At 47.2% G+C, this 27,241-nt stretch overlaps 1 protein-coding gene, 1 long non-coding RNA gene and 1 pseudogene across 2 annotated transcripts; 2 read left to right on the top strand and 1 right to left on the bottom strand.

Annotated features, from left to right (window-relative positions):
* Positions 1–1,165: 1,165 nt before the first annotated feature.
* On the top strand, positions 1,166–9,473 carry LOC116786248 (annotated as a pseudogene).
* A 3,483-nt stretch (positions 9,474–12,956) lies between these two features.
* On the top strand, positions 12,957–24,980 carry LOC116786247 (serine/threonine-protein kinase PAK 3-like). The gene is made up of 12 exons (XM_032686695.1): positions 12,957–12,965; positions 18,277–18,314; positions 18,738–18,863; positions 19,480–19,660; positions 20,020–20,083; positions 20,904–20,952; positions 21,319–21,431; positions 21,988–22,105; positions 22,921–23,020; positions 23,316–23,512; positions 23,985–24,122; positions 24,831–24,980. The coding sequence occupies exons 4-12, from the start codon at positions 19,579–19,581 to the stop codon at positions 24,978–24,980; spliced, it is 1,011 nt and encodes a 336-aa protein (XP_032542586.1). The 5' UTR covers positions 12,957–12,965; positions 18,277–18,314; positions 18,738–18,863; positions 19,480–19,578.
* Positions 15,577–16,522, bottom strand: LOC116785503. The gene is made up of 3 exons (XR_004356569.1): positions 16,483–16,522; positions 15,909–16,075; positions 15,577–15,794 (listed from the first exon to the last, which is right to left on the bottom strand). It is a non-coding gene; the product is annotated as an uncharacterized LOC116785503 (long non-coding RNA).
* Positions 24,981–27,241: the final 2,261 nt, after the last annotated feature.

Here is a 27,241-nt window from a genome sequence, read left to right as displayed (position 1 = left end):
CCTCCTCTCGTTTAAAAGTGAGAGGAGGACGAGGGTGGAATGATGCTTACGAACTTTGGAACGCTTATGTTCTTTTTGTTTTCCTAAGCCTGCCTTCCTGTGGCCTGTCCACCACCTGATCTATTTGGTCTCTGCCTCAAAACTCCCTGTTTTGAAGGGACTTGCCCATTTGGGCCCATTGGTTTCCTCCTCCTCCCACCTTCTAAGTTCTCCCACCTTCTCTTTGAATTTGCTTTTCTTTCTGTCTCTCTTTCCTTATGCCCATTACGGCCTGACCTCTGTGGCTCACACATGTGCACAGGGAAGCTCCCAGGGGTGTGACATAGGACCAAAAGGCTTCTTTGAGCTGTCAGAGCACTGCAGCAGCACACTGATAAGAAGGGACAATTGATACGGGATAAGCAAAGCAATTTTTCATCCACAGAATTTCAATGTAAACCTGGGGCTTTCAGCAAGTGCATCACTTTTCAAATGACACCCTCACCTGTAAGGTGGAGCCCAAGATTTCCTCCAAGCCTTGGGCACTCTCAGCTTGATTTCCAAGCCCCTGCGTTCTGTATATTTACAGCACAGAACCTGCAGAGCAACAGGAGCTCAACAAAGAGACCTCCTCAGCAGCTGTGGTACACCCCAGTGTAAGGAGTTGGAGAGCTGAAAGGCAGATTTGTTACCACGCAGTGTTCCCTGGGAAGCTGGAAATCAATTGTATCGGGGTGTGCCTTTGAATCAGACACCAGCAATCATTGCACCAAATGTGTTTGCCTTACTAAGCACTATGAGCCCAGGATAAAGCTTCTAAAGGACACTCTGTTGTCCACCACTAGAGGAGAGTCCCTTGATGTCTGCACTAAATCACCAGGAAAACAAGCTAAGCCTCAAATCCTTATTCCATGGAAGGGTAGAGCTCATTTCCAGAGGAGTTTTGTGCCCTTTCTTTCTTTCCATTGACATTCCTTCCTTTTGTTTTTCAAGTTGGGTCCTGCTTTTAGCTCTAGATTTTGATAGAAACCAATTGTGTCTGATTTTCATGGGGATGAAATGTCTGCAAGTCATCTCACAGGTAGAGTGGGATCTTGGGGCAGATCTGTGAGGCTGCGGTTTTTGCCTCTTCTAAACCCTCAGTCTTGGGCTTTCCATGTACAGGGCATTCCAGAGCAGCGGGACAGGCTTCCAGTGATAGAGGAGAATTTTCCAGCATTTTTGGGGCATTAGCTGTAGAGAACGTTCAGGGGCTCTGCATACATCTGCAAGCAAAGCTAGAGCAACTGCTGTTGTGATGTCAGTGGAACCGTTGTCCTGGTGCACGGACCGTTGTCCTGGTGCATGGAGTGTTGTCCTGGTGCACGGACCGTTGTCCTCATGCACGGAGTGTTGTCCTGGTGCACGGACCGTTGTCCTCGTGCACGGGAGCCTTCGTGTGCACAGCGTGTTTGGCGTGCTCGTTGCGGGAGGGTGCTCTTCATCGAGGCACTCACCTCCAGCAGGCTGCACTTGGACACCAGGGGTGTCCTTTTCTCCGTTGGTGTGCACAGGCTGCGGAATTCTTGCCCAGCATGGCTAAAGTGTTCACTCGAGTCTGTGCCGCCTTTCGCCGGGTTTTTCCTATGGCCTATGCTTTTTGGTCCCACCCAGATAAACCCGGGCTGCTGACCCATCTAGCAAGTAAGTAGAGGTTTTTTCTAGGTGCAGCCAACCTGGCTTTTGGATCGAGGTGTTGTTTCTGCTGCCCCTTAGTGACTGCATTGCCTTTGAAACCAAAATGCCCTTCAGATCCCATGACTTTGGTAAAGCTCATGTCAGGGGCATCGGCTCCAAAGGGGGTGTCTCCAGCCATTCAAGGGGGTGTGGGCAGCATTTCTAATTGAACCCACAGGGTTCTGTTCCCTACACGAGTTAGTCCGTGGCAGTGGAGTCCCAAACTTGGGAGCTGTTTGTGTGCTGTGTCAGAAGAGAAGTGTCATGGCTAAGGGGAAGTTGGGGGCAGCTTTACTGGGGAAAAGAAAAGGAAAGAAGAGAAAGGAAGAGAAAAAGGAAAAGAAAAAGAACAGGAGGGAGAGAAGGAAGGGGCAGGGCAGTGGGTAGGGCAGGGGGTGGGGCAAGGGGGTGAGGGGGCTTGGCGAGGGGCGACTAAGGAGGCGGGGCAAGGGGCAGGGCAATGGGGCAGGGTGAGGCAGGGCGGGGTGAGGCAGGGCAGGGTGGGGTGGGGCGGATCGAGACGAGCCAGGGGGAGGAGGGGAGAGGAGAGGAGAGCTGTTTTAGCTCTTGGGCACAAGAAATCAATGACTGGGAGGGGGAGGGGGAAGAGGAGGGGCAGGGAAGGGGCAGGGCGCAAGGTGAGGGTGGGGATGAGAGGTGGGGCGAGGGGCGGGGTGAGGGGTGGAGAAAGGCAGGGCGGGGAAAGGTGGGGCCACGTGAGGTGAGGCGAGGCAAGGCAAGGCAAGGAGACAAGAGCTGGTTTAGCTCTTGGGCAGAACAGAATCAATGACTGTCAAAGGACAATGTGCCTTTTCTTGACCAAGTTTCTCTTTATTTGATTTAGAATAAGAAAAATAGAAACTGCCCTGGCAAAAAAGGGCAGAAAACTAGGCCCAAGAAGCTGTAGCAAAACAACAGCCTGCTATATTGTGCTTTTCTCTTGCCCACTGTGTGAAAGAACTGTGCTACTGAAGGGATGTTGTGAAAGAAAAATGCTCTCCATTGGAGTTGACTTTTTCCATGGGATTCCCCACAACAGCCAGTTTTCTAACATCTGCTTCATTTTCCTTTCCCCATTGCAGGTAAATATGTCTTTAGAAACAGAAGACGCCGTCCTTCGGTGAGTGACTAAGTAACCTTTGACATTCCTAGCCTTTCAGAATTGTGCAGCAAGCCCTGACCTTCGCTTCTTGCAATCGACTGCCAGCCCTCCAGGCTGAAAGAAAGTCTTCTTCAGTGTCTTTGCATCAGCAGAAAAGGCTTCCCTGGCTGCTTTTTATTTTTCTCTTGGAGGCCTTGGAAGTAGATGACAGTCTGGTTTTGCAGACAGAAAGTTTCTTGCTGCTTTTAGCCATGGGGGAACAACAGCAGTTCACAACAATATGCATTGCTGCCTAATTAGCTCCCTTGAACTTAGCTGGAGCAACTTAGAATCCCCTTGCTATCAAAGGTTGAGTTCTCCTTAGTACAGCTGGAGAGATAGCTGCATAGAAATAAGGTTCTAAATGACAAGTAACTCCCTGTTGCTCACACTGCTGTCTGTCCACAGAGGAAACTACCTCGAGCTGACCCTCCTCAGGCTCCTTCTCTTCCTTCACTTTGTGAGGATACAGAGGAGGAAGACAACAATGAAGCTCCACCTGTTGTTGCACCAGAGCCTGAACAGCCCAACTCTGTAAGAGCCAGCTTTGCCTAGCACTCTCATTACTGTAATTCAGAGCTGCCTGTTTCAGATCAGACAGCACTTGCCCCTCATGGCTGAAAATCCTGAGGGCTCGAGTCCTACCATAACAAAGTGTTTCCTCCCCCCAGCCACTGACACCTGGAAAATGGGTTCTGAACTTTCAAGTTCAGTCATCGTTTTCCTGGCATTCTGACAGGGAGCGTGAGTTTCTCTCGGTATGGGATGAGAGGTAGCCTTGTGTCTGTAAATGGGCAGAAATTTGGCCTACAGTGTCCGTGCAGGCTCCCTGTCACCAGCGGAGTGAGCGCTCCAAAGGCACAGTTCACAGCCTTGCTGCGTGTGGATACCTCGGAGAAACTGTCCCGTGGAGGTCCCTGGCCTCCTCCACGCACTATTTCAGGGGCTAAATGGGCACTTTAAACTACACCCATAACTTTTACATGACCAAAGTTGGGTGAGAAGGGTCTTACGCAGCTTGGCCATGGCAAGAGAAGGTCGGTCTCTGAGAAGGGCTGGAACTTAATGCCTGTTCCCTAGAGCTTGAAATACTGATGAGAAGTATCTCTGCAAGCCTCCTTTCTGACACAAACTGATTTCTTGTCACAGACCAATACATGCTCTGGAACAAAATCTTCCACTGCCCTCGAAGCCGCTGCACTGGAAGCCGCTGACAAAGACAACACTCCCACACCTGAGATCACCTACATGAGCACTTCCAGCAGCTCCTGCAGCAGCAACAACTGGCAGCAAGAGACGGTAGAGGAGGACAGCCCAGAGAAACTGAGTATGTCTTCTGCATTTCTTGCCTCAGAGGGCAGTGCTAATGTTCCTAGACGACAAACACTTGCCTTGCTACCTGTTCTTTTCTGTCTCCTCAGAATGTTTCTCCCTCTTTCTCCCAGTTTCCTGTCAACAGAACTCTTCAAAGGACTGTAGAAAACCAGTCTTTGTGGAAGCCATCTGGACTACAGATCTGCCACTCTTCTTCTTCTTCTAATTATTGTTGTTGTTGTTGTTGTTACCCAACTGACTTCAGCTCACAGCCCCAGGCAGAGGAGCTGCAGTTCTGACCTGCTGGAGGCTGGTATCGTCATCCTGAAGTGACCATCTTTCATTTGGTTTTTTCAGGGAGCACTGTGAGTGTGGGAGATCCTATGAAGAAGTACGTTGAATGGGAAAAAATTGCCAGTGGGTAAGTCTGATCACAGTTCCTTCCACAAAGCCAGGTATTTTGCTGGTGCAAGGTCAGGCAGGAAGTCAGACAGGCTCCAAGCAGGTTCAGACACTGCATTTAGATCCTCCTTCCTCTCAGTGCTGATCCCAATTTAGAACTCTGGTCAGATGGCATTTTCAATGACAACTGCATGTGGAAAACAATGGTCAGTGGTCAGGAGTATAACCACATCATTTAGAAATGGAAAACAGAGATAAAAAAGAAACTCTCTGTTATAGCAGAAGTTATAAAACCTAATTCCATAATAGACCCAGTGTCAAGGCAGTTGAGAGGAAAATGCATCCTGATGATGGCAGATGACCTCAAAGGTGGCTGGGGACTGGTTTCCTTACAGGCTGGAGAAAGCCATTTCTAGATCCTTTCCTCAAATAGCCCCTCACATGTGTTCAGGCTTCTCAAAATGGAGTGTTGCCTGAGATTGGCAGAGACCTTCAAAGGAAGGATCTGAGAACAAAGCAGTAAGAGGTCAGAGCACTCAGCAAGGCCAAATGGAAAAAGAAGGAAATATATTACTTTCCAGGTTTTGTGGACATGCTCCCCCACCTTAGAGAGGGGTCGGAATTAAATTAATCTGGGCTGTACACTTGAGATTTGTTCCAGCCAAGTTTTTTGTTGCACCCAAGTTTTCTCGTGGATACCCTGCATGGCACAGGGCTGGTAGGCCGCTCTGCTCTTGGCTGAAGCATCCATGGAGACAGGTGTTTTAGAAACACTCCAGGCAGCAGACATCTCCTGTCTGGGCTGGCTTTCATTCCCTTCTTCGCTGCGGTTTTCTTTCCAGGGCTTTCGGAACGGTCTATGCAGCGACTGACACTGCCACAGGAGGAGAGGTAAGTGTCAACATTCCCAGCAGATTTTGCAGCTTTGGGGGCTACAGCTTCAGACTTCTGAAATCACATTTCTGGCTGTCAGCAAATACCTCTGAATCTTCTGGGGAGTTTCTCATCCTCATGCACTGCTGGGCTTTGCAACTGGGCTTGGATAGAGGTCTGTGAGGGATCAAAAACCCTAAGCCCTGCTCCTAACCAGGAGCATCTCCAGAAAATGCCAGAGAGCATGTTCTTTCTTTTTCAATCCAGGAAACAATTACAAATCTCAACTGTGTTCAAGAGTGTTCTTTAGAGCTGCCAAATCAAAATTTGGTCTGATCTTGTGCAAGAGACTTCCCAAGTTAATGGCTTTCAATGTCATTTTAGGTGGCCATAAAGCAAGTGTGTCTCCAAAAACAGCTCAAAAAGGAACAAATTGTCGATGAGCTCATTATCATGAGGGACAACAAGCATCCAAATATTGTTAACTATTTAGACAGGTAAGTAGTTCGGGTATGATCATGTGACTGTTCCTTTACAGACTGCAAGCCAAAGGTTAAAAGAACCCCCTTTGGTCTCTGGCAGAGAAGTCAGCTTTTTAGTATTATTTTTTATCTATTCCTATACAAGGGATGGGAGGAGAGTGCATTTTGTCTGCATTCATCTTTTCTGGCATGCATTGTTTCAAGTCATCCCTATCTTCCTAAAACAACAGCCTGGAAGTTCATTACTTCCAGATTGGGTTTGCTGTTTGTTTGGGGTTTCTTTTTAAGTTAATCATATTTTCTGTCTCATGACAACTGATGATAAATCGTCATAGAAATTATTTCCCTGCATTTTTCACTCCCTTGCCATCTGAGACATCTCCGTGTTCACGGATGTGCCTTTCTCACTTAGACTACACAGATTCCAAGGAGTGTATAGCCTAGGAGGAATGTCTCTGCATTTTATTCTGTGTTCATTCCTGAGTCTTCCAAGAACACAAATCGACTTCAGTCTTTTAAGTAGGGTAATTTAGCTATGCCCATTCTCCATGCCATTGTTTTCTTCTTTCAGCTACCTGGTTAGAGATAAACTGTGGATAGTGATGGAATACCTAGACGGAGGCTCCTTAAGCGCTGTTGTTAAGGAAGTAAGCATGAGTGAAGGAATGATGGCAGCTGTCTCTCGAGAGGTAAGGGATGCCACTGGTGCTTCCAATTGTTTGGGCAGGCTGGGACTTCTAAACAAGCAGCAAGAACAGGAGTGATTTCATGTTTAGAGCTTTGTTTCCGTGTTGCTTTTCCAATACGGAGAAGAAAGAGCATCTTCAGTGAATGGCCTGCCACTACAACTCTTGCTGTACCCTCTCTCTTTTTGCTTATTTGATTGACTATTCCCAACTTTGGCAAATCATTTGCCTGGAGCCTGTCCCTACTGCATTCCCTGCCTGTAAGTGCAAACATGCTGGTGGCAGAATTTTATACTAACAGCAAAGAAAAACAGAAACTCATTTGTCACAGTCCTCAGCTGAAAGGCAGAGCATTCCACCCAAAATGGTGTTTCCATCTGCAAAATTACTAAAATGCTACTTCCAAGTCTGCTCTTCCAGCTGGCAATAAGATCTCGGTCCTGCAGCCTCGCACCCAAAAGCGATCCACTCGATCCCTTCAGGAGAGGGAGTTTCTCTGTTTTGGCAAACCACGATTTACCCTCTGCATGGAGAGAGCCCACGCACTGCTGCAGCAGTCATTTTCATTTTGTCTGTGTCTGCAGGGGTGCGGCGTGACAACAATTGCCATTTCTCTTTCCAAACCTCCAAAGGGAATGTGCCTTCCCTTAGAAAGTTTACTAGTGAGGAGGCAGCAGCAAGCTCTTCCTCTTGACACCACCATGGTCTGCCAGCCCTCACCGTTCACCTAGAACTGAAATCTTTAAAGCCATTACCTTTCTTGGGTGATGAAATTGGGTCATTCATTTTACTCTCCTGTTTCTTTTTTCTCTCTCAGTGCCTGCAAGCACTGGCGTTCCTCCACTGCCACCAAGTGATCCACAGGGATCTCAAAGGCGATAACATTCTTCTTGGAATGGATGGATCCGTCAAGTTGGGTAGGTGTTCTTGCTCAGCTGTGCTCTTCCCGGGATGCGGCACGTGGGGCTGCTGGAGACTGACTGCCAGTTCCCAAAAAGCAATGCCTGTGGCAGTGCAGGGAGCACTGCTACAAGCTGAGAGCACACTTGCAACGTGCAGAGAGGAACAAGGTGTCCTTGGCTACAGCCCTGAAGGAAACAGAGCATGGCCGCTCTTTTCCTGTAGCATTCAGCCTCCTCAGGCTTCTAGTGGGCAATTCTTGCACTTGGCTTCATGACCCAGGCTGGCTTTCATGATACTGGCTTTTGTCCTCAGCTGATTTTGGTCTCGCTGCTCGCATCACACCTGAGCAGAGCAAACGAAGCTCAGTCGTCGGCACAGCGCATTGGAGTGGCCCCCCGAATATCTAACGATAAGAGGAATACGGACCCCAAAGTGGATATTTGGGCAATGGGCATCACAGTGATAGAAATGCTGGAAGGAGAACCTCCTATTTTTTGGGAGCTACCTCACAGGGGTAAGGTGCAAATCGACCAGATAACCACTGTCTTTTCATCTGTCCCATGGTTGCCTCCCATTGAGAAAAATACCATTCCACCAGCTTCAACTAGTTCAACCAGGCCAATGGCAACAAAAAAAGGGCCCCAGAGCACATCCAACATCTGCTATAGCTTTAGTTGCGCTCACCTCTTGAAACTAACCGTTAAAGCTGTCAAGTCCATCTCAGAGAAGCAAACTGTGTTTTGCTGATGGAGTTCCTCCTAACTTGGTCAGCCAATGAAATAGGCTGTCAAGGCAAGATCATTGCATGTTGAAGATCTGTGGCTGCACTGGGGGCCTTTTTCTTGGTGTCGAAAAGCATTTTAACCCTCTGCCCGGGAAGAAACCTGCCACTGGAAGATGGGAGCGTCAAAAATGGGGTCTGTGGGAGCAGTTAGGCAGATGAAAGAAAGAGGTAAAGTCCCGTGTTTCCTTTTCCTCCAGGCCCTGCAGCTCATCATTTCAAAGGGGATACCGGAGCTGCAAAACCGCGAGAAACTGTCCCTGCATTGCAGGACTTTCTGAAGCGCTGCTTGCAGGCAGACGAGGACAGTCGATGGTCTGCTGAGCAACTTCTGCAGGTAAAATGCAAAGTGGCTGCAGTGACACAACTGTCCCATGCATCGGTGTTCTCGTTGCTAAACTCCAAGGCATCAGATTGCCCCCGCCTCGTATTAATCCCCACAAGTGCATCTGTCCTCCTGATCAGTTGGTGGCCCTGGTTTGGATCTAAGGGAGCATGTTCAGTTTTCTCTTGTTCCTTAATGCCAGGAACGCAGCCCTGAAATGACTGTCGCTGGTGGAGGAACCCAATAAAATCAGTGCCTGCCAAGTGGTCCAAGAACTTGGCTGTGGGAAGGAAGGGGCTGGGAGGAGCTCCCGTGAGCCCAGATCCTACTGGGATAAACATTTCTTGGTGACCTTGAGTTTCCCGAAGAGCAGCTTATGCTCCTAGTCTTTTTGACTCCTAGAATAGCCCATGTCTTTAGGAAAGAGGAACCTAAGTAAGTATTTTGAGTTTCCTGAAAGGACCCAAGCCCTGGGACAGCAAGCAGCATTCCCACCGCCCTGGCAGGGCAAATATCCCATCCAGCTTGACAAAGGGGTTAATAGGATTTATGGGCCACGTCTGCCTGTCATAACAAGGTCCGGGACATGAAGACAGAGGTGCAGATGGTCCCCTCAGTCCTATTTCTGCACATTTCTGGTAACCCGAGGAACACTGCTTGAGCTCGTGAGGAACTGAGTTTGGAAAGTAATGGTTCATTTCTCTTCTTTTCCTTTGGGCAGCATCCATTTTTACTCTCAGCCATGCCCCTCTCCGGCCTGACAACTCTGATCAATGCAGCGAGGCAGCTGAGGGAGGCCAGCAGACAGAGGAAGGGTTTTGGGATGCCTTCCTTCAGTTCCAGTGATGGGTGGAACTCAGAAGAAAACTGAAGGAGCCTCATCCCCAGTGTATACCCTGGGGGAGTTACACAGAACAGGGGTCGTTTAGGAGTCGATTAGGGCACAGGGCATCACCACCAGCAGGTGGTGAGCAACTGGATTGTACATTGCTTGTTCTGCTTGGCTTTCATCTCTTTCTCCGTTTTACTACTGTTACAATTAGGATTTGCATTAGTATTACTATTAGTGTTTGTATTAGTATTAGTGTTAGTATTACTATTTGGATTCATGTTGGATTTTACTTCGTTTCAATTATTAAACTGTTTTTATCTCAACATATGAGTGTTACTTCTGATTTCCCTCCCTGTTGCACTGGGGATGGGGATGGGGATGGGGATGGGGATGGGGATGGGGATGGGGATGGGGATGGGGATGGGGATGGGGATGGGGATGGGGATGGGGATGGGGATGGGGATGGGGATGGGGATGGGGATGGGGGGGAGCAAGCGGCTGTGTGGTGCTTACTTACCAGCCCAGCTGGTAACTTAATCCACAGCACTTCACCAGCACATAATTCTTCAACAAATCCAACTATTCTGTCACCTTTTCTTCAAATGAGATTTACAATCTTGGTATCATAAAAATCACCATCCACACACCCGTGATTCATGTAATTCAGTTATGCACACACTGTACTGAGAAGTCCCCTTACTATTTTTAAACTTGGTTCTTCTTAATTTCACTGTGCTCAGTTTGTTTGGCCTACTAGTTAGAAGAAAAAAGATAAGTATAAGGCATTCCCTAGCATTAACGATTTCACAGGATCAGAGAGTTGTACAATAGATTGAGTCCAACTCCTGGTCCCCCACAGGACAGCCCCAAAATCACACCATGTGCCTGAGAGCATAGTTCAAATGCTTCTTGAACTCTGTCACAATCGGTGCCGTGACCACTTCCCTGGGGAAATCGTAACACGTGACCTCTCAACCAATCATATTCGAGTACTCTACTGCGCATGTCCAACAGAGTACCAAAGACTACGACTCCCATGATGCCTTGCAGCAACCTTTCTGCACTAGGAATCCCTACAGAAAAACTTCTTCCCCAGAGATGCTTGCTGCCTTCACATAGAAACACAGAATTTTAGCCCTTATACGGGACCCTCGGCAGATTCTCTAGTCCAACCCCCCTGCCAAGACAGGGTCCCCAACAGCAGACTACATGGCAACATGTCCTGGTGGGTTTTGATGTCTCCAGAGAGGGAGACTCCACGACCCCTCCCTCGGCAGCCTGCTCCAGTGCTCTGCCACCCTCAACATAAAGAAGTTTTTGTTCATGTTGGAGTGAAACATTCGTGGTTTAATTTATGGCCGTTGATTCTTCTCCTGTTGCTGGGCACCACTGCCGAGTCAGGCACCATCCTCTAGGCACCCACCTTTGAGATTTTTTCTAGCATAAATGAGATCCCCTCTCAGTCTTCTCGAGACTAAACAGCCCCAGCTCCCACAGTCTCTCCTCAGAAGACAGATGCTCCAGACTCATCGTCATCTTCACCTCAACCGATGCTGCAGCCTCTGCTTGTTCTGAACTATAGCAGGAGACTGCCTAGTGTTATAAGAAGAAAGCAAGAGAAGACAATTCCAGCTGCATTTCAAAAAGATCAAACACTGCTTCTCTCTTGGCTGGCAAGCTGTTGACGTAAGGAATCTGTCTTCACGAGGAGAAAATGACATTTAGTCAGAGCATCAGGAAAATGTAACATATATAGAGTCACCTGTCCTTCAGCATGGAAAAAAATCAAATAAAAAGGACTGTATACAGCATAGAATTAAAGCAGTATAGAATAAAGACAGGTCTTGCTGCACAGGGCATCATGTTTCCAAACAACATCTTCACATGTAAGAATACCACCTCCAAAACAGACTTCTTTTTTGTGCATAGCAATTGCTGCATCAGCAATAAATGGCTGCCCTGCTCTTTCCACTCAGCCACCCAAGGACCTCGGAAGGCAAGAGATTGTAGCTAGTGTGGTCAACTGGTCCGGCATTTGCACAGTCATTTCAGGTCAGCCTTACCAGGATGCCCTGTGATCTTCAGGGGAGAAAGTGCGGTGCCCGAAACAGTGCTTGCAGAGTACTTCCTCTGAAGAACTGATGCGCTCCCGTTTTCCCTGGTTTGGGGGCAGTGTTCCTGCACTCCCAGCCTTCAGAAGCCACGCAGCCTTGCTGTGGGAGAATCATCCCCTAAGGCACCAGACAATGAGAGCGGGGGCTTTGTCTGCCAAAGGAAACCCCCGTGTTTCCTTTCATTAAGTGTAAACACGCCACTTGCAAGTGCCTTTCTGCAGCTAAGTGCTCAGAAGAGGTGAGGGTTCTAAGAAAGCTGAAACTTCACAGGTGGGAATTGTGGGAGCATTCCAGGAGGTGAATGCCTTTTGCTGCATGTGATGATAACTAGCCACCTAACGACTTCTCATAAAAATTAAATGCCAAGTCTCCTGGAGAGGAGAGGGAGCAAAGCCATGGTGTTGTGACAAAACTGTGAGATTGGCAACATTGCCAACTGCTGTGTTGATAATTGGTAGGTCTTGCTCTGCAGGTGGGATCCAGGCTGCAATCCAGGCAGATGTGCCCTGCACACATGGGCATGCATTGCAGGGAGACTGGAGGTGGTGTAACTGCTGTTCTCTTGATGCTGATGTTGTAAAAGGCACTGCTGGGCTGATGACTTGCTGTGCTAAGAGATCTGAAGCTGTGCTGTGAAGGTGGAGCCTTCAATCTCTTTTTGTATGCTTTGTGATGCAAGTCTTGGGGAAGGAGGTGAAAGACCAACATCACACCTTACACAGCAGTCTATGGCTTCACTAGCAACACTTGCACTCTCAGGAAAAATTGCTTTGCTCACCTGTGAGAAATAGAAGATCTTTTGCTTCTAGAAGCAGAGAGCGTGGCCTCTGAGGTGCTGAAATCCTGCCTGTCTCATTTGAAGTGCTACATGCAACTTGACTCCCTGGAAAGGAAAAGGGAAGAGTAAAAGCTATGATGGAAACTGTAACTCCACGACTCTCTTGAAAATGATACTGGAATCACAAGCATCTCTTCTTTGTCCAGTCTAGAGGGGAGACTTTAGAAGTTGCATGGAATTTTCAAACATCCCCAAAGACAGGGCCCGGTTGCGTCCAGATTCTCAAGACTCCTTCCGAACTGGCACTCTCCACAGGAGCAGAAAAAATACTTGGACACAAAGCGCTCACGCTACAGAAGCCATTGTAGCACTGAGCTTTGTACACTTGTGACAACCTGTTTGCTTTCTCTCAGCCATCTATACAGGGATGAGGCTCCTCACGTGGCTCCTTCAGGAGCACACTGATTAGCAGCACACAGTCCTAACTGTAGATTCCTCTTGCCTAAAACCACAGGAATATTCTACACACTGGGAGGACAGCTGCTTCTCTTGTGGTCTCTGTGCTGATGTACCAGAGCTGTACAGATGGAAAAAGTGAGGATAGGCTAACAGGCATAACACATGTACACACGTATGCAGGTATGTGTACACTATAGATACATGTAATAGATGTACATAACCCACATGTATACATATAATTGGAGTATACCTTATGTACACACATCTGCCGGTTCACAGAGGCACAGTAAGGCAGTTCTGTTGCTCTCAACACAATTCAATCCCTCACACGCCGCTCGCAAGAACCACGGCGCAGAGAACACAAGCCCTTGCCAAAGCTGATCTCTCTATGCAAGCACAGAAATACCACAGAATTTAGGCATGGATGTTTTATAGCAAATTTGGTCAAAAGCTAATCGAATATTACAGTGATGCACACTTTCAAACTGTGCTAAACAGAATCACTCCGGGGGAAACCATGACTTCTAGGTGAGTAATTTGGCCACCACAAAACAGCCAGCAAGAGCAGAAAATGTGCTGCAGTAAACGTACAAATTGCAAAGCACGTCTTGATGAAGTTTGATGAAAGCCCTGTGTCAGATAATTGGCTGGTGGCTTCTAGTGAAGATTTTCTAGTGCATTTATTCCTGGCTGGTCACCACAGCAGAAAGATGCTCCTGCCAATGCTCATTTGAAAGACTTATGACACCTTCATGCGTCAGACATGCTTCTGTATATATAGGGATGAATTTCCTTTTGTGTCTTTAAATTGCCGCTTATCTTTGGACAAAGGAAGGGAATATGCTCAAAGCTGTGGCCTGTGGGTCCCCTCACCTTGCAGAGGAACTAAGTATGAATGGCCTGGCAGTGGGGTGACCTTCCTACCTTGGATCTCCATTTTTTTTACACTTCTCTTTTTTTCTTCTTTTCTACCTTTTTCCCACTGATTTCCCTCTGCTTGTCCTAACTGTGCGAGGGGCAGAAAATTTTTCAGAACTTTTTCTCATGCATTTATAGGTTGCTCTTTTCTTATCCCATCCTAAGTTTACCATATATTGTATCTTACGGATTTTATAACGGTCTTGGCAAAATTGACATGTTACGAGCTCAAGGACCTGCTTCTAACCTCTACCTTTACCTGCCTTGTCTTTTAGAAGCAAGTAATGTCAGGCTTTCCACCCTTCACTGTGAGTGTCTTTTGAAAATTAAAATGTGCTGGTTTTGCAAAGACAGAATGTACCGCAAAAGGGATCCTAATTCCCAACTTGTAGATAAATGGAGCAAAGCAAAACCATCACCAAAGGTTCTCAAGGTGTAGAATAAAGCCTCTCTCACTTTTAGAACTCTAGATTGCTGCAGTGAACGTTTCAAAAGGCATGTGACTATAAACGTGCTTATTAATTTTAGACTAAATACAATACAATCTATCATGCACCAGTAAAGAACAGGACTAATTTTGGAGTTACATTTTATTTAAATAACAAATCTGTAAAATCTTCAGAGATACTGTTTGTGATCTCCACATTCCTTGCTGAATTCCTGGTGTATTCTACAACAACAGTGGACAGGTTCTTTTGTGGGTTTGCTTGTGGAGCTACATCTGGTCACAAGAGACACACGGTTTGCTCTCTCTGGACAGCATTTAGGACCGGTTGTGAAGGAACAAACAGTACCTACTCCATCTCAATACGTTTTCCCAGTATTGCACCTCATTCCAGAGATGGCTTAAGGTCTGTGGGGACCAAGTCTGGGCCCTGGTTTTGCATGGTCCTGTGGTGCGATTGACCAAGTAAAATTCACAAGGTTTGGACCTTATTGTCTCTAAATCCAATCCTCTCGATTCAGTTAATGCCTACTTCCTTTTTTTCTCTTTACTTCAGCTTTTTTCTCTTTCTTCGTTTCTTGAGCATTTGAAACTTCTTAATCTTTTTCCCCTTCTTTTTCCATCAGGCACTCCACTGATGGAAACACTACCCCAACTTTTATTCTTCCACAAAAGATGGAGGAAACAGTCCTGAGCAAGTTACGGTCTGTTTTCACATGGGGAAGGGAATGAAGCACCCCAGGGCAGTGCTCCAAGAAGACTGGAAGCACCCCAGATACGTGGGAACTTTTCAAAGCACAAAGGCAGCAGACGAGGGGAAGGCACCCACTGGACCTGTTGTTTGTGAACAGAGAAGGACTGGTGGGGGTGCTGTGATGGTTGGAGGCCATCGGGCCTCAGCCATATGAAATCATCATTTTGGATTCTCAGCAGAAGGAAGGATATGGGAGAAGCAGAAACTCTGGGCTTTGAAGTTTGAGAGTTCTGGGGCTTTTTCATTCCAGCTGGAAGTCCGGAGTGGGTACACTTGTCTGTGGCGAGGATGATTCTACAGTCTGCTGCAAGAGTAGAAAGCGGCACACTCCCTGCGAGTAGATTTTTCCTTTTTAATTTATTTTGATTGAGTTTCAAGAACAGGCTGGACAGCGCAGTGGTAGGGTTGCCTTCCCTGGAGGCATTTAAAAGACATGTAGATGAGGCACTTGGGGATACGGTGGGCTTGGCAGTGCCAGGTTAAAGTGTGTGAACTGATAACATGAGTATTGTTTGCGTGTCACCTCCTCTCGTTTAAAAGTGAGAGGAGGACGAGGGTGGAATGATGCTTACGAACTTTGGAACGCTTATGTTCTTTTTGTTTTCCTAAGCCTGCCTTCCTGTGGCCTGTCCACCACTTGATCTATTTGGTCTCTGCCTCAAAACTCCCTGTTCTGAAGGGACTTGCCCATTTGGGCCCATTGGTTTCCTCCTCCTCCCACCTTCTAAGTTCTCCCACCTTCTCTTTGAACTTGCTTTTCTTTCTGTCTCTCTTTCTTTATGCCCATTACGGCCTGACCTCTGTGGCTCACACATGTGCACAGGGAAGCTCCCAGGGGTGTCACATAGGACCAAAAGGCTTCTTTGAGCTGTCAGAGCACTGCAGCAGCACACTGATAAGAAGGGACAATTAATACCAGATAAGCAAAGCAATTTTTCATCCACAGAATTTCAATGTAAACCTGGGGCTTTCAGCAAGTGCATCACTTTTCAAATGACACCCTCACCTGTAAGGTGGAGCCCAAGATTTCCTCCAAGCCTTGGGCACTCTCAGCTTGTTTTCCAAGCCCCTGCGTTCTGTGTATTTACAGCACAGAACCTGCAGAGCTACAGGAGCTCAACAAAGAGACCTCCTCAGCAGCTGTGGTACACCCCAGTGTAAGGAGTTGGAGAGCTGAAAGGCAGATTTGTTACCACACAGTGTTCCCTGGGAAGCTGGAAATCAATTCTATTGGGGTGTGCCTTTGAATCAGACACCAGCGATCATTGCACCAAATGTGTTTGCCTTACTAAGCACTACGAGCCCAGGATAAAGCTTCTAAAGGACACTCTGTTGTCCACCACTAGAGGAGAGTCCCTTGATGTCTGCACTAAATCACCAGGAAAACAAGCTAAGCCTCAAATCCTTATTCCATGGAAGGGTAGAGCTCATTTCCAGAGGAATTTTGTGCCCTTTCTTTCCTTCCATGGACATTCCTTTCTTTTCTTTTTCAAGTTGGGTCCTGCTTTTAGCTCTAGATTTTGATAGAGACCAATTGCATCTGATTTTCATGGGGATGAAATGTCTGCAAGTCATCTCACAGGTAGAGTGGGATCTTGGGGCAGACCTGTGAGGCTGCGGTTTTTGCCTCTTCTAAACCCTCAGTCTTGGGCTTTCCATGTACAGGGCATTCCAGAGCAGCGGGACAGGCTTCCAGTGATAGAGGAGAATTTTCCAGCATTTTTTGGGCATTAGCTGTAGAGAACGTTCAGGGGTTCTGCATACATCTGCAAGCAAAGCTAGAGCAACTGCTGTTGTGATGTCAGTGGAACCGTTGTCCTGGTGCACGGGACGTTGTCCTGGTGCATGGCGTGTGGTCCCCCTGGTGCCACGGGACCGTTGTCTCATGCCGGCAGTGTTGTCCTGGTGCAACAGACCCGTGGTCCTCGTGCACGGGAGCCTTCGTGTGCACAGCGTGTTGGCGTGCTCGTTGCAGGAGGGTGCTCTTCACGAGGCACTCCCCTCCAGCAGGCTGCACTTGGACAACCAGGGGTGTCCTTTTCTCCCTTGGCGTGCACAGGCTGCGGGATTCTTGCCCCAGCATGGCTAAAGTGTTCACTCGAGTCTGTGCGCCTTCGCCGGGTGTTTTTCCTATGGCCTATGCTTTTGGTCCACCATATAAACCGGGCTGCTGACCCATCTAGCAAGTAAGTAGAGGTTTTTTCTAGGGCAGCCACCCTGGCTTTTGGATCGAGGTGTTGTTCTGCTGCCCATTAGTGACTGCATTGCTTTGCAACCAAAATGCCCTCACGATCCCATGACTTGGTGTAAAGTCATGTCAGGGGCATCGCTCCAAAGGAGGTTCTCCAGCCATTCAAGGGGGTAGTGGGCAGCATTTCTAATTGAACCCACAGGGTTCTGTTCCCTACATGGGTGTCCATGGCCCGTGGAGTCCCCAAACCTTGGGGGAGCTGTGTGGGAGTTTGTGCGCTGTGTCAGAAGGAGAGTGTCATGGCTAAGGGGAAGTTGGGGGCCAGCTTATTGGGAAAAGAAAAGGCAAAGAAGAGGAAAGAAGCGAGGAGAAAAGGAAAGAAAAAGAACAGGAGGGAGAGAAGGAAGGGGCAGGGCAGTGGGTAGGGCAGGGCGTGGGGCAAGGGGGTGAGGGGGCTGGGTGAGGGGCGACTAAGGAGGGTGGGGCAAGGGGCGGGGCAATGGGGAGGGTGAGGCAGGGCGGGGCGAGGCAGGGGGGGGAGGCAGGGTGGGGTGGGGCAGGGTTAGGCGGGGCAGGGCAAGGCAGGGTGGGGCGAGGCAGGGCAGGGTGGGATGGGGCGGATCGAGACGAGCCGGGGGGAGGAGGGGAGAGGAGAGGAGAGCTGTTTTAGCTCTTGGGCACAAGAAATCAATGACTGGGAGGGGGAGGGGGAAGAGGAGGGGCAGGGAAGGGGCAGGGCGCAGGGCGAGGGTGGGGATGAGGGGTGGGGCGAGGGGCGGGGTGAGGGGTGGAGAAAGGCAGGGTGGGGAAAGGTGGGGCCACGTGAGGCGAGGCGAGGCAAGGAGACAAGACAAGAGCTGGTTTAGCTCTTGGGCAGAACAGAATCAATGACTGTCAAAGGACAATGTGCCTTTTCTTGACCAAGTTTCTCTTTATTTGATTTAGAATAAGAAAAATAGAAACTGCCCTGCCAAAACAGGGTAGAAAACTAGGCCCAAGAAGCTGTAGCAAAACAACAGCCTGCTATATTGTGCTCTTCTCTTGCCCACTGTGTGAAAGAACTGTGCTACTGAAGGGATGTTGTGAAAGAAAAATGCTCTCCATTGGAGTTGACTTTTTCCATGGGATTCCCCACAACAGCCAGTTTCTAACATCTGCTTCATTTTTCCTTTCCCCATTGCAGGTAAATATGTCTTTAGAAACAGAAGACGCCGTCCTTCGGTGAGTGACTAAGTAACCTTTGACATTCCTAGCCTTTCAGAATTGTGCAGCAAGCCCTGACCTTCGCTTCTTGCAATCGACTGCCAGCCCTCCAGGCTGAAAGAAAGTCTTCTTCAGTGTCTTTGCATCAGCAGAAAAGGCTTCCCTGGCTGCTTTTTATTTTTCTCTTGGAGGCCTTGGAAGTAGATGACAGTCTGGTTTTGCAGACAGAAAGTTTCTTGCTGCTTTTAGCCATGGGGGAACAACAGCACAATATGCATTGCTGTCTACTTAGCCCCCTTGAACGTAGCTGGAGCAACTTAGAATCCTCTTCCTATCAAAGGTTATGAGTTCTCCTTAGTACAGCTGGAGAGATAGCTGCATAGAAATAAGGTTCTAAAGGATAAGTAACTCCCTGTTGCTCACACTGCTGTCTGTCCACAGAGGAAACTACCTCGAGCTGACCCTCCTCAGGCTCCTTCTCTTCCTTCACTTTGTGAGGATACAGAGGAGGAAGACAACAACGAAGCTCCACCTGTTGTTGCACCAGAGCCTGAACAGCCCAACTCTGTAAGAGCCAGCTTTGCCTAGCACTCTCATTACTGTAATTCAGAGCTGCCTGTTTCAGACCAGACAGCACTTGCCCCTCATGGCTGAAAATCCTGAGGGCTCGAGTCCTACCATAACAAAGTGTTTCTTCCCCCCCAGCCACTCACAGCTGGAAAATGGGTTCTGAACTTTCAAGTTCAGTCATCGTTTTCCTGGCATTCTGACAGGGACCGCAAGTTTCTCTCGGTATGGGATGAGAGGTAGCCTTGTGTCTGTAAATGGGCAGAAATTTGGCCCACAGTGTCCGTGCAGCCTCCCTGTCACCAGCGGAGTGAGCGCTCCAAAGGCACAGTTCACAGCCTTGCTGCGTGTGGATACCTCGGAGAAACTGTCCCGTGGAGGTCCCTGGCCTCCTCCACGCACTATTTCAGGGGCTAAATGGGCACTTTAAACTACACCCATAACTTTTACATGACCAAAGTTGGGTGAGAAGGGTCTTACGCAGCTTGGCCATGGCAAGAGAAGGTCGGTCTCTGAGAAGGGCTGGAACTTAATGCCTGTTCCCTAGAGCTTGAAATACTGATGAGAAGTATCTCTGCAAGCCTCCTTTCTGACACAAACTGATTTCTTGTCACAGACCAATACATGCTCTGGAACAAAATCTTCCACTGCCCTCGAAGCTGCTGCACTGGAAGCCGCTGACAAAGACAACACTCCCACACCTGAGATCACCTACATGAGCACTTCCAGCAGTTCCTGCAGCAGCAGCAATAACTGGCAGCAAGAGACGGTAGAGGAGGACAGCCTAGAGAAACTGAGTATGTCTTCTGCATTTCTTCCCTCAGAGGGCAGTGCTAATGTTCCTAGACGACAAACACTTGCCTTGCTACCTGTTCTTTTCTGTCTCCTCAGAATGTTTCTCCCTCTTTCTCCCAGTTTCCTGTCAACAGAACTCTTCAAAGGACTGTAGAAAACCAGTCTTTGTGGAAGCCATCTGGACTACAGATCTGCCACTCTTTTTCTTCTTCTAGTTATTGTTGTTGTTGTTGTTGCTGTTGCTGTCGTTGTTACCCAACTGACTTCAGCTCACAGCCCCAGGCAGAGGAGCTGCAGTTCTGACCTGCTGGAGGCTGGTATCGTCATCCTGAAGTGACCATCTTTCATTTGGTTTTTTCAGGGAGCATTGTGAGTGTGGGAGATCCTATGAAGAAGTACGTTGAATGGGAAAAAATTGCCAGTGGGTAAGTCTGATCACAGTTCCTTCCACAAAGCCAGGTATTTTGCTGGTGCAAGGTCAGGCAGGAAGTCAGACAGGCTCCAAGCAGGTTCAGACACTGCATTTAGATCCTCCTTCCTCTCAGTGCTGATCCCAATTTAGAACTCTGGTCAGACGGCATCCTCAATGACAACTGCATGTGGAAAACAATGGTCAGTGGTCAGGAGTATAACCACACCATTTAGAAACAGAAAAAAGAGATAAAAAAGAAATTCTCTGTTATAGCAGAAGTTATAAAACCTAATTCCATAATAGACCCACTGTCAATGCAGTTGAGAGGAAAATGCATCCTGATGATGGCAGGTGACCTCAAAGGTGGCTGGGGACTGGTTTCCTTACAGGCTGGAGAAAGCCATTTCTAGATCCTTTCCTCAAATAGCCCCTCACATGTGTTCAGGCTTCTCAGAATGGAGTGTTGCCTGAGATTGGCAGAGACCTTCAAAGGAGGGATCTGAGAACAAAGCAGTAAGAGGTCAGAGCACTCAGCAAGGCCAAATGGAAAAAGAAGGAAATATATTACTTTCCAGGTTTTGTGGGCATGCTCCCCCACCTTAGAGAGGGGTCGGAATTAAATTAATCTGGGCTGTACACTTGAGATTTGTTCCAGCCCTTCATGTTGCACCCAAGTTTTCTCGTGGATACCCTGCATGGCACAGGGCTGGTAGGCTGCTCTGCTCTTGGCTGAAGCATCCACGGAGACAGGTGTTTTAGAAACACTCCAGGCAGCAGACATCTCCTGTCTGGGCTGGCTTTCATTCCCTTCTTTGCTGCTGTTTTCTTTCCAGGGCTTTCGGAACGGTCTATGCAGCGACCGACACTGCCACAGGAGGAGAGGTAAGTGTCAACATTCCCAGCAGATTTTGCAGCTTTAGGGGCTACAGCTTCAGACTTCTGAAATTGCATTTCTGGCTGTCAGCAAATACCTCTGAATCTTCTGGGGAGTTTCTCATCCTCATGCACTGCTGGGCTTTGCAACTGGGCTTGGATAGAGGTCTGTGAGGGATCAAAAACCCTAAGCCCTGCTCCTAACCCGGAGCATCTCCAGAAAATGCCAGAGAGCATGTTCTTTCTTTTTCAATCCAGGAAACAATTACAAATCTCAACTGTGTTCAAGAGTGTTCTTTAGAGCTGCCAAATCAAAATTTGGTCTGATCTTGTGCAAGAGACTTCCCAAGTTAATGGCTTTCAATGTCATTTTAGGTGGCCATAAAGCAAGTGTGTCTCCAAAAACAGCTCAAAAAGGAACAAATTGTCGATGAGCTCATTATCATGAGGGACAACAAGCATCCAAATATTGTTAACTATTTAGACAGGTAAGTAGTTCGGGTATGATCATGTGACTGTTCCTTCACAGACTGCAAGCCAAAGGTTAAAAGAACCCCCTTTGGTCTCTGGCAGAGAAGTCAGCTTTTTAGTATTATTTTTTATCTATTCCTATACAAGGGATGGGAGGAGAGTGCATTTTGTCTGCATTCATCTTTTCTGGCATGCATTGTTTCAAGTCATCCCTATCTTCCTAAAACAACAGCCTGGAAGTTCATTACTTCCAGATTGGTTTTGCTGTTTGTTTGGGGTTTCTTTTTAAGTTAATCATATTTTCTGTCTCATGACAACTGATGATAAATCATCATAGAAATTATTTCCCTGCATTTTTCACTCCCTTGCCATCTGAGACATCTCCGTGTTCACAGATGCGCCTTTCTCACTTAGACTACACAGATTCCAAGGAGTGTATAGCCTAGGAGGAATGTCTCTGCATTTTATTCTATGTTCATTCCTGAGTCTTCCAAGAACACAAATCGACTTCAGTCTTTTAAGTAGGGTAATTTAGCTATGCCCATTCTCCATGCCATTGTTTTCTTCTTTCAGCTACCTGGTTAGAGATAAACTGTGGATAGTGATGGAATACCTAGACGGAGGCTCCTTAAGCGCTGTTGTTAAGGAAGTAAGCATGAGTGAAGGAATGATGGCAGCTGTCTCTCGAGAGGTAAGGGATGCCACTGGTGCTTCCAATTGTTTGGGCAGGCTGGGACTTCTAAACAAGCAGCAAGAACAGGAGTGATTTCATGTTTAGAGCTTTGTTTCCGTGTTGCTTTTCCAATACGGAGAAGAAAGAGCATCTTCAGTGAATGGCCTGCCACTACAACTCTTGCTGTACCCTCTCTCTTTTTGCTTATTTGATTGACTATTCCCAACTTTGGCAAATCATTTGCCTGGAGCCTGTCCCTACTGCATTCCCTGCCTGTAAGTGCAAACATGCTGGTGGCAGAATTTTATACTAACAGCAAAGAAAAACAGAAACTCATTTGTCACAGTCCTCAGCTGAAAGGCAGAGCATTCCACCCAAAATGGTGTTTCCATCTGCAAAATTACTAAAATGCTACTTCCAAGTCTGCTCTTCCAGCTGGCAATAAGATCTCGGTCCTGCAGCCTCGCACCCAAAAGCGATCCACTCGATCCCTTCAGGAGAGGGAGTTTCTCTGTTTTGGCAAACCACGATTTACCCTCTGCATGGAGAGAGCCCACGCACTGCAGCAGCAGTCATTTTCATTTTGTCTGTGTCTGCAGGGGTGCGGCGTGACAACAATTGCCATTTCTCTTTCCAAACCTCCAAAGGGAATGTGCCTTCCCTTAGAAAGTTTACTAGTGAGGAGGCAGCAGCAAGCTCTTCCTCTTGACACCACCATGGTCTGCCAGTCCTCACCGTTCACCTAGAACTGAAATCTTTAAAGCCATTACCTTTCTTGGGTGATGAAATTGGGTCATTCATTTTTACTCTCCTGTTTCTCTTTTCTCTCTCAGTGCCTGCAAGCACTGGCGTTCCTCCATTGCCACCAAGTGATCCACAGGGATCTCAAAGGCGATAACATTCTTCTTGGAATGGATGGATCCGTCAAGTTGGGTAGGTGTTCTTGCTCAGCCGTGCTCTTCCCGGGATGCGGCGCGGGGGGCTGCTGGAGACTGACTGCCAGTTCCCAAAAAGCAATGCCTGTGCCAGTGCAGGGAGCACTGCTACAAGCTGAGAGCACACTTGCAACGTGCAGAGGGGAACAAGGTGTCCTTGGCTACAGCCCTGAGGAAACAGAGCATGGCCGCTTTTCCTGCTAGATTCAGCCTCCTCAGGCTTCTAGTGGGCAATTCTTGCACTTGGCTTCATGACCCAGGCTGGCTTTCATAATACTGGCTTTTGTCCTCAGCTGATTTTGGTCTCGCTGCTCGCATCACACCTGAGCAGAGCAAACGAAGCTCAGTCGTCGGCACAGCGCATTGGATGGCCCCCGAATATCTAACGAAAGAGGAATACGGACCCAAAGTGGATATTTGGGCACTGGGCATCACAGTGATAGAAATGCTGGAAGGAGAACCTCCTTATTTTTGGGAGCTTCCTCACAGGGTAAGGTGCAAATACTACCAGATAACCACTGTCTTTCTCATCTGTCCCATGGTTTGCCTCCCATGAGAAAAAATACCATTCCCACCAGCTTCAACTAGTTCAACCAAGGCCAAGGCAACAAAAAAAAGGCCCCAGAGCACATCCACATCTGCTATAGCTTTAGTTGCGTCACTCTTGAAAATAACCTGTAAAGCCTGTCAAGTCCATCCTCAGAGAAGCAAACTGTGCTTTTGCTGATGGAGTTCCTTCTAACTTGGTCAGCCAATGAAATCAGCTGTCAAGGCAAGATCATTTGCATGTTGGAAGAGCTGTGGCTGCACTGGGGCCTTTTTCTTGGTGTCGAAAAAGCATTTTGAACCCTCTGCCCGGGAAGAAACTGCCACTGGAAGATGGAGCGTTAAAAATGGGGTCTGTGGGAGCAGTTAGGCAGATGAAAGAAAGAGGTAAAGTCCCGTGTTTCCTTTTCCTCCAGGCCCTGCAGCTCATCATTTTAAAGGGGATACCGGAGCTGCAAAACCGCGAGAAACTGTCCCCTGCATTGCAGGACTTTCTGAAACGCTGCTTGCAGGCAGACGAGGACAGTCGATGGTCTGCTGAGCAACTTCTGCAGGTAAAATGCAAAGTGGCTGCCAGTGACACAACTGTCCCATGCATCGGTGTTCTCGTCTGCTAAACTCCAAGGCATCAGATGCCCCCGCCTCGTATTAATCCCCACAAGTGCTCTGTCCTCTGATCATTTTGGTGGCCCTGGTTTGGATCTAAGGGAGCATGTTCAGTTTTCTCTGGTTCCTAATGCCAGGAACGCAGCCCTGAAATGCTGCTGCTGGTGGAGGAACCCAATAAAATCAGTGCCTGCCAAGTGGTCCAAGAACTTGGCTGTGGGAAGGAAGGGGCTGGGGGGAGCTCCCCGTGAGCCCAGATCCTACTGGGATAAACATTTCTTGGTGACCTTGAGTTTCCCGAAGAGCAGCTTCTGCTCCTCATCTTTTTTGACTCCTAGAATAGCCCATGTCTTTAGGAAAGAGGAACCTAAGTAAGTATTTTGAGTTTCCTGAAAGGACCAAAGCCCTGGGACAGCAAGCAGCATTCCCACAGCCCTGGCAGGGCAAATATCCCATCCAGCTTGACAAAGGGGTTAATAGGATTATGGGCCACGTCTGCCTGTCATAACAAGGTCCGGGACATGAAGACAGAGGTGCAGATGGTCCCCTCAGTCCTATTTCTGCACATTTCTGGTAACCCGAGGAACACTGCTTGAGCTCGTGAGGAACTGAGTTTGGAAAGTAATGGCTCATTTCTCTTCTTTTCCTTTGGGCAGCATCCATTTTTACTCTCAGCCATGCCCCTCTCCGGCCTGACAACTCTGATCAATGCAGCGAGGCAGCTGAGGGAGGCCAGCAGACAGAGGAAGGGTTTTGGGATGCCTTCCTTCAGTTCCAGTGATGGGTGGAACTCAGAAGAAAACTGAAGGAGCCTCATCCCCAGTGTATACCCTGGGGGAGTTACACAGAACAGGGGTCGCTTAGGAGTCGATTAGGGCACAGGGCATCACCACCAGCAGGTGGTGAGCAACTGGATTGTACATTGCTTGTTTTGCTTGGCTTTCATCTCTTTCTCCGTTTTACTACTGTTACAATTAGGATTTGCATTAGTATTACTATTAGTGTTTTTATTAGTATTAGTGTTAGTATTACTATTTGGATTCATGTTGGATTTTACTCTGTTTCAATTATTAAACTTCTTATCTCAACATATGAGTTTTACTTCTGATTTTCCTCCCTGTTCCACTGGAGAGGGGGATGGGGATGGGGATGGGGATGGGGATGGGGATGGGGATGGGGATGGGGATGGGGATGGGGATGGGGATGGGGATGGGGTTGGCGATGGGGATGGGGGGGAGCAAGCAGCTGTGTGGTGCTTACTTACCAGCCCAGCTGGTAACTTAATCCACAACACTTCACCAGCACATAATTCTTCAACAAGTCCAACTATTCTGTCACCTTTTCTTCAAATGAGATTTACAATCTTGGTATCATAAAAATCACCATCAACACACCCGTGATTCATGTAATTCAGTATCCTGTCTTTCAGTTAGACATGTTAGATATAGCAGAGAGTTCAGAATAAGGTCAAGAAGTCCTGAAACACACATGAAATATGTGCAGATAAAGGAAGTATCTTCATTGTCTAGGCAATCAAAGCCAATTTATGCCATAAATTCTAATGAGTTAGAATATTTTTTTAATTTTCCTGAATGAAAATATTCCAGCCATAAAACTTGTTTTCTTTCCCTGCATTCTTGACCCTGGTCTCTCAAAGGCTTGTGTTTCCAAGGTTATGCACACACTGCACTGAGAAGTCCACTTACTATTTTTAAACTTGGTTCTTCTTAATTTCACTGTGGCCTCTAGCTGAAAACATGAAAGAAGTTAGAATAAAACTGGCATTCCATCCATGCTTTATTATTTAATCTATATACTTACCTCCACATTGAGTAATACTGACTGCTGTGTGGTCAGTGGAATTTTTTTTTTCCAAGTCTTAGTAAGAAAAAAGACTCAGTAATAATTTTTTACTATGTAAATTTTTGTAAGTCTTTCTTGACTTTCATCAACCATTTCTTTTGCAAATTAGAGTTCATAGGCACTTTCACCAAGCCTGTCATGGAGTACCTAGTAATACAATATTATACAGGTTCCTAGTGATACAATATTCTACTTTTGGATTTTCCATCCCATGTCCTAGCAACAGCATTGTTTTTTCCCAGTGTAGTCTTAAAGCTGGACTCACTCCACAAAGAAAACCACACCCTTTTTTGATGCTCCAGAGGCTGTAGACATGTGAATAAGTGCTACTTGACTGAAAAAACCAACAAACCAACCAAACAAAAAAAAAACAGCCAAAACCCTCATGCCCAGTTCTGACACTGAACAGGGTCTTACACTTTCTGTGCATGAGTTTAGATCTTATTTTGAAGATTGAGTTCCTACAGCTGTTGTTTTCAGATTGAGACTGTGTCTCCATGATCTATTTCATTACCTTTTCATCAGTGGCACCTTCCAAGTAGGGGTTGATTCATCAATTATCAAGTGATCACTTGGATTTTTTCTGGTTTTCTTTCTATTCATGAACATCAGTGAGATACACACACGAACTGAAACTACAGAAATTACATCTTTCTGCCCACTGAAACAATTTACAAAATTTCAAAAGTAACAGTAGCTTTATTCCAGAACTAATTTCTAAACTCAGTATTGGCTTTTCTAACTGAAGACCATGTCAATCAGGACTGTAAGTATTATATGAAAACGTGAATTTATCTTGCAATCCTCTAAAAGGCACACTCCCTGGAAAGAAATGACTTTCAAGTGTGATTCAGTTCCAAAAGAAGATTCACAGGTGGCAGACAAAAAGCTTTCCTAACTGGAAGAACTGCAAAGTTAGACTAGGCTCACAGCCAAGATAGACACTTCCCATCTCAGGAATTAAAATAAATAATAACATCTGTTAGCTATGCAGCAACAGAAACGAAATCCACTCAAATCTGTTGCATCAAAAATTTATATGCCAAGCTTTAGAATCACTACCAAATACAATTAAGGTGTTTGATCACACAGAAAGAGCCAGGATTGCTCCATAGATTAAAATACTAGAGGTTTTTTTAAAGAGGACTTTACTGAAAGTAGTGTTATTACTATTTTTCTTCCAAAACATTAATTCCTCTTTTTT

This window comes from Chiroxiphia lanceolata, chromosome 4, assembly GCF_009829145.1.
Source record: "Chiroxiphia lanceolata isolate bChiLan1 chromosome 4, bChiLan1.pri, whole genome shotgun sequence".
Classification (NCBI taxonomy): domain Eukaryota; kingdom Metazoa; phylum Chordata; class Aves; order Passeriformes; family Pipridae; genus Chiroxiphia; species Chiroxiphia lanceolata.
Note: the sequence above shows the minus strand (reverse complement) of the source record. Positions and strands in the feature narration are given on the sequence as shown.

Coding starts and splice junctions, on each gene's coding strand:
- LOC116786247 (XM_032686695.1), top strand. CDS start 19,579: ATGAGCACTTCCAGCAGTTCCTGCAGCAGCAGCAATAACTGGCAGCAA. Junction 21,432..21,987: donor ATTGTTAACTATTTAGACAG/GTAAGTAGTTCG, acceptor TTCTTCTTTCAG/CTACCTGGTTAGAGATAAAC. Junction 22,106..22,920: donor TGGCAGCTGTCTCTCGAGAG/GTAAGGGATGCC, acceptor TTTCTCTCTCAG/TGCCTGCAAGCACTGGCGTT.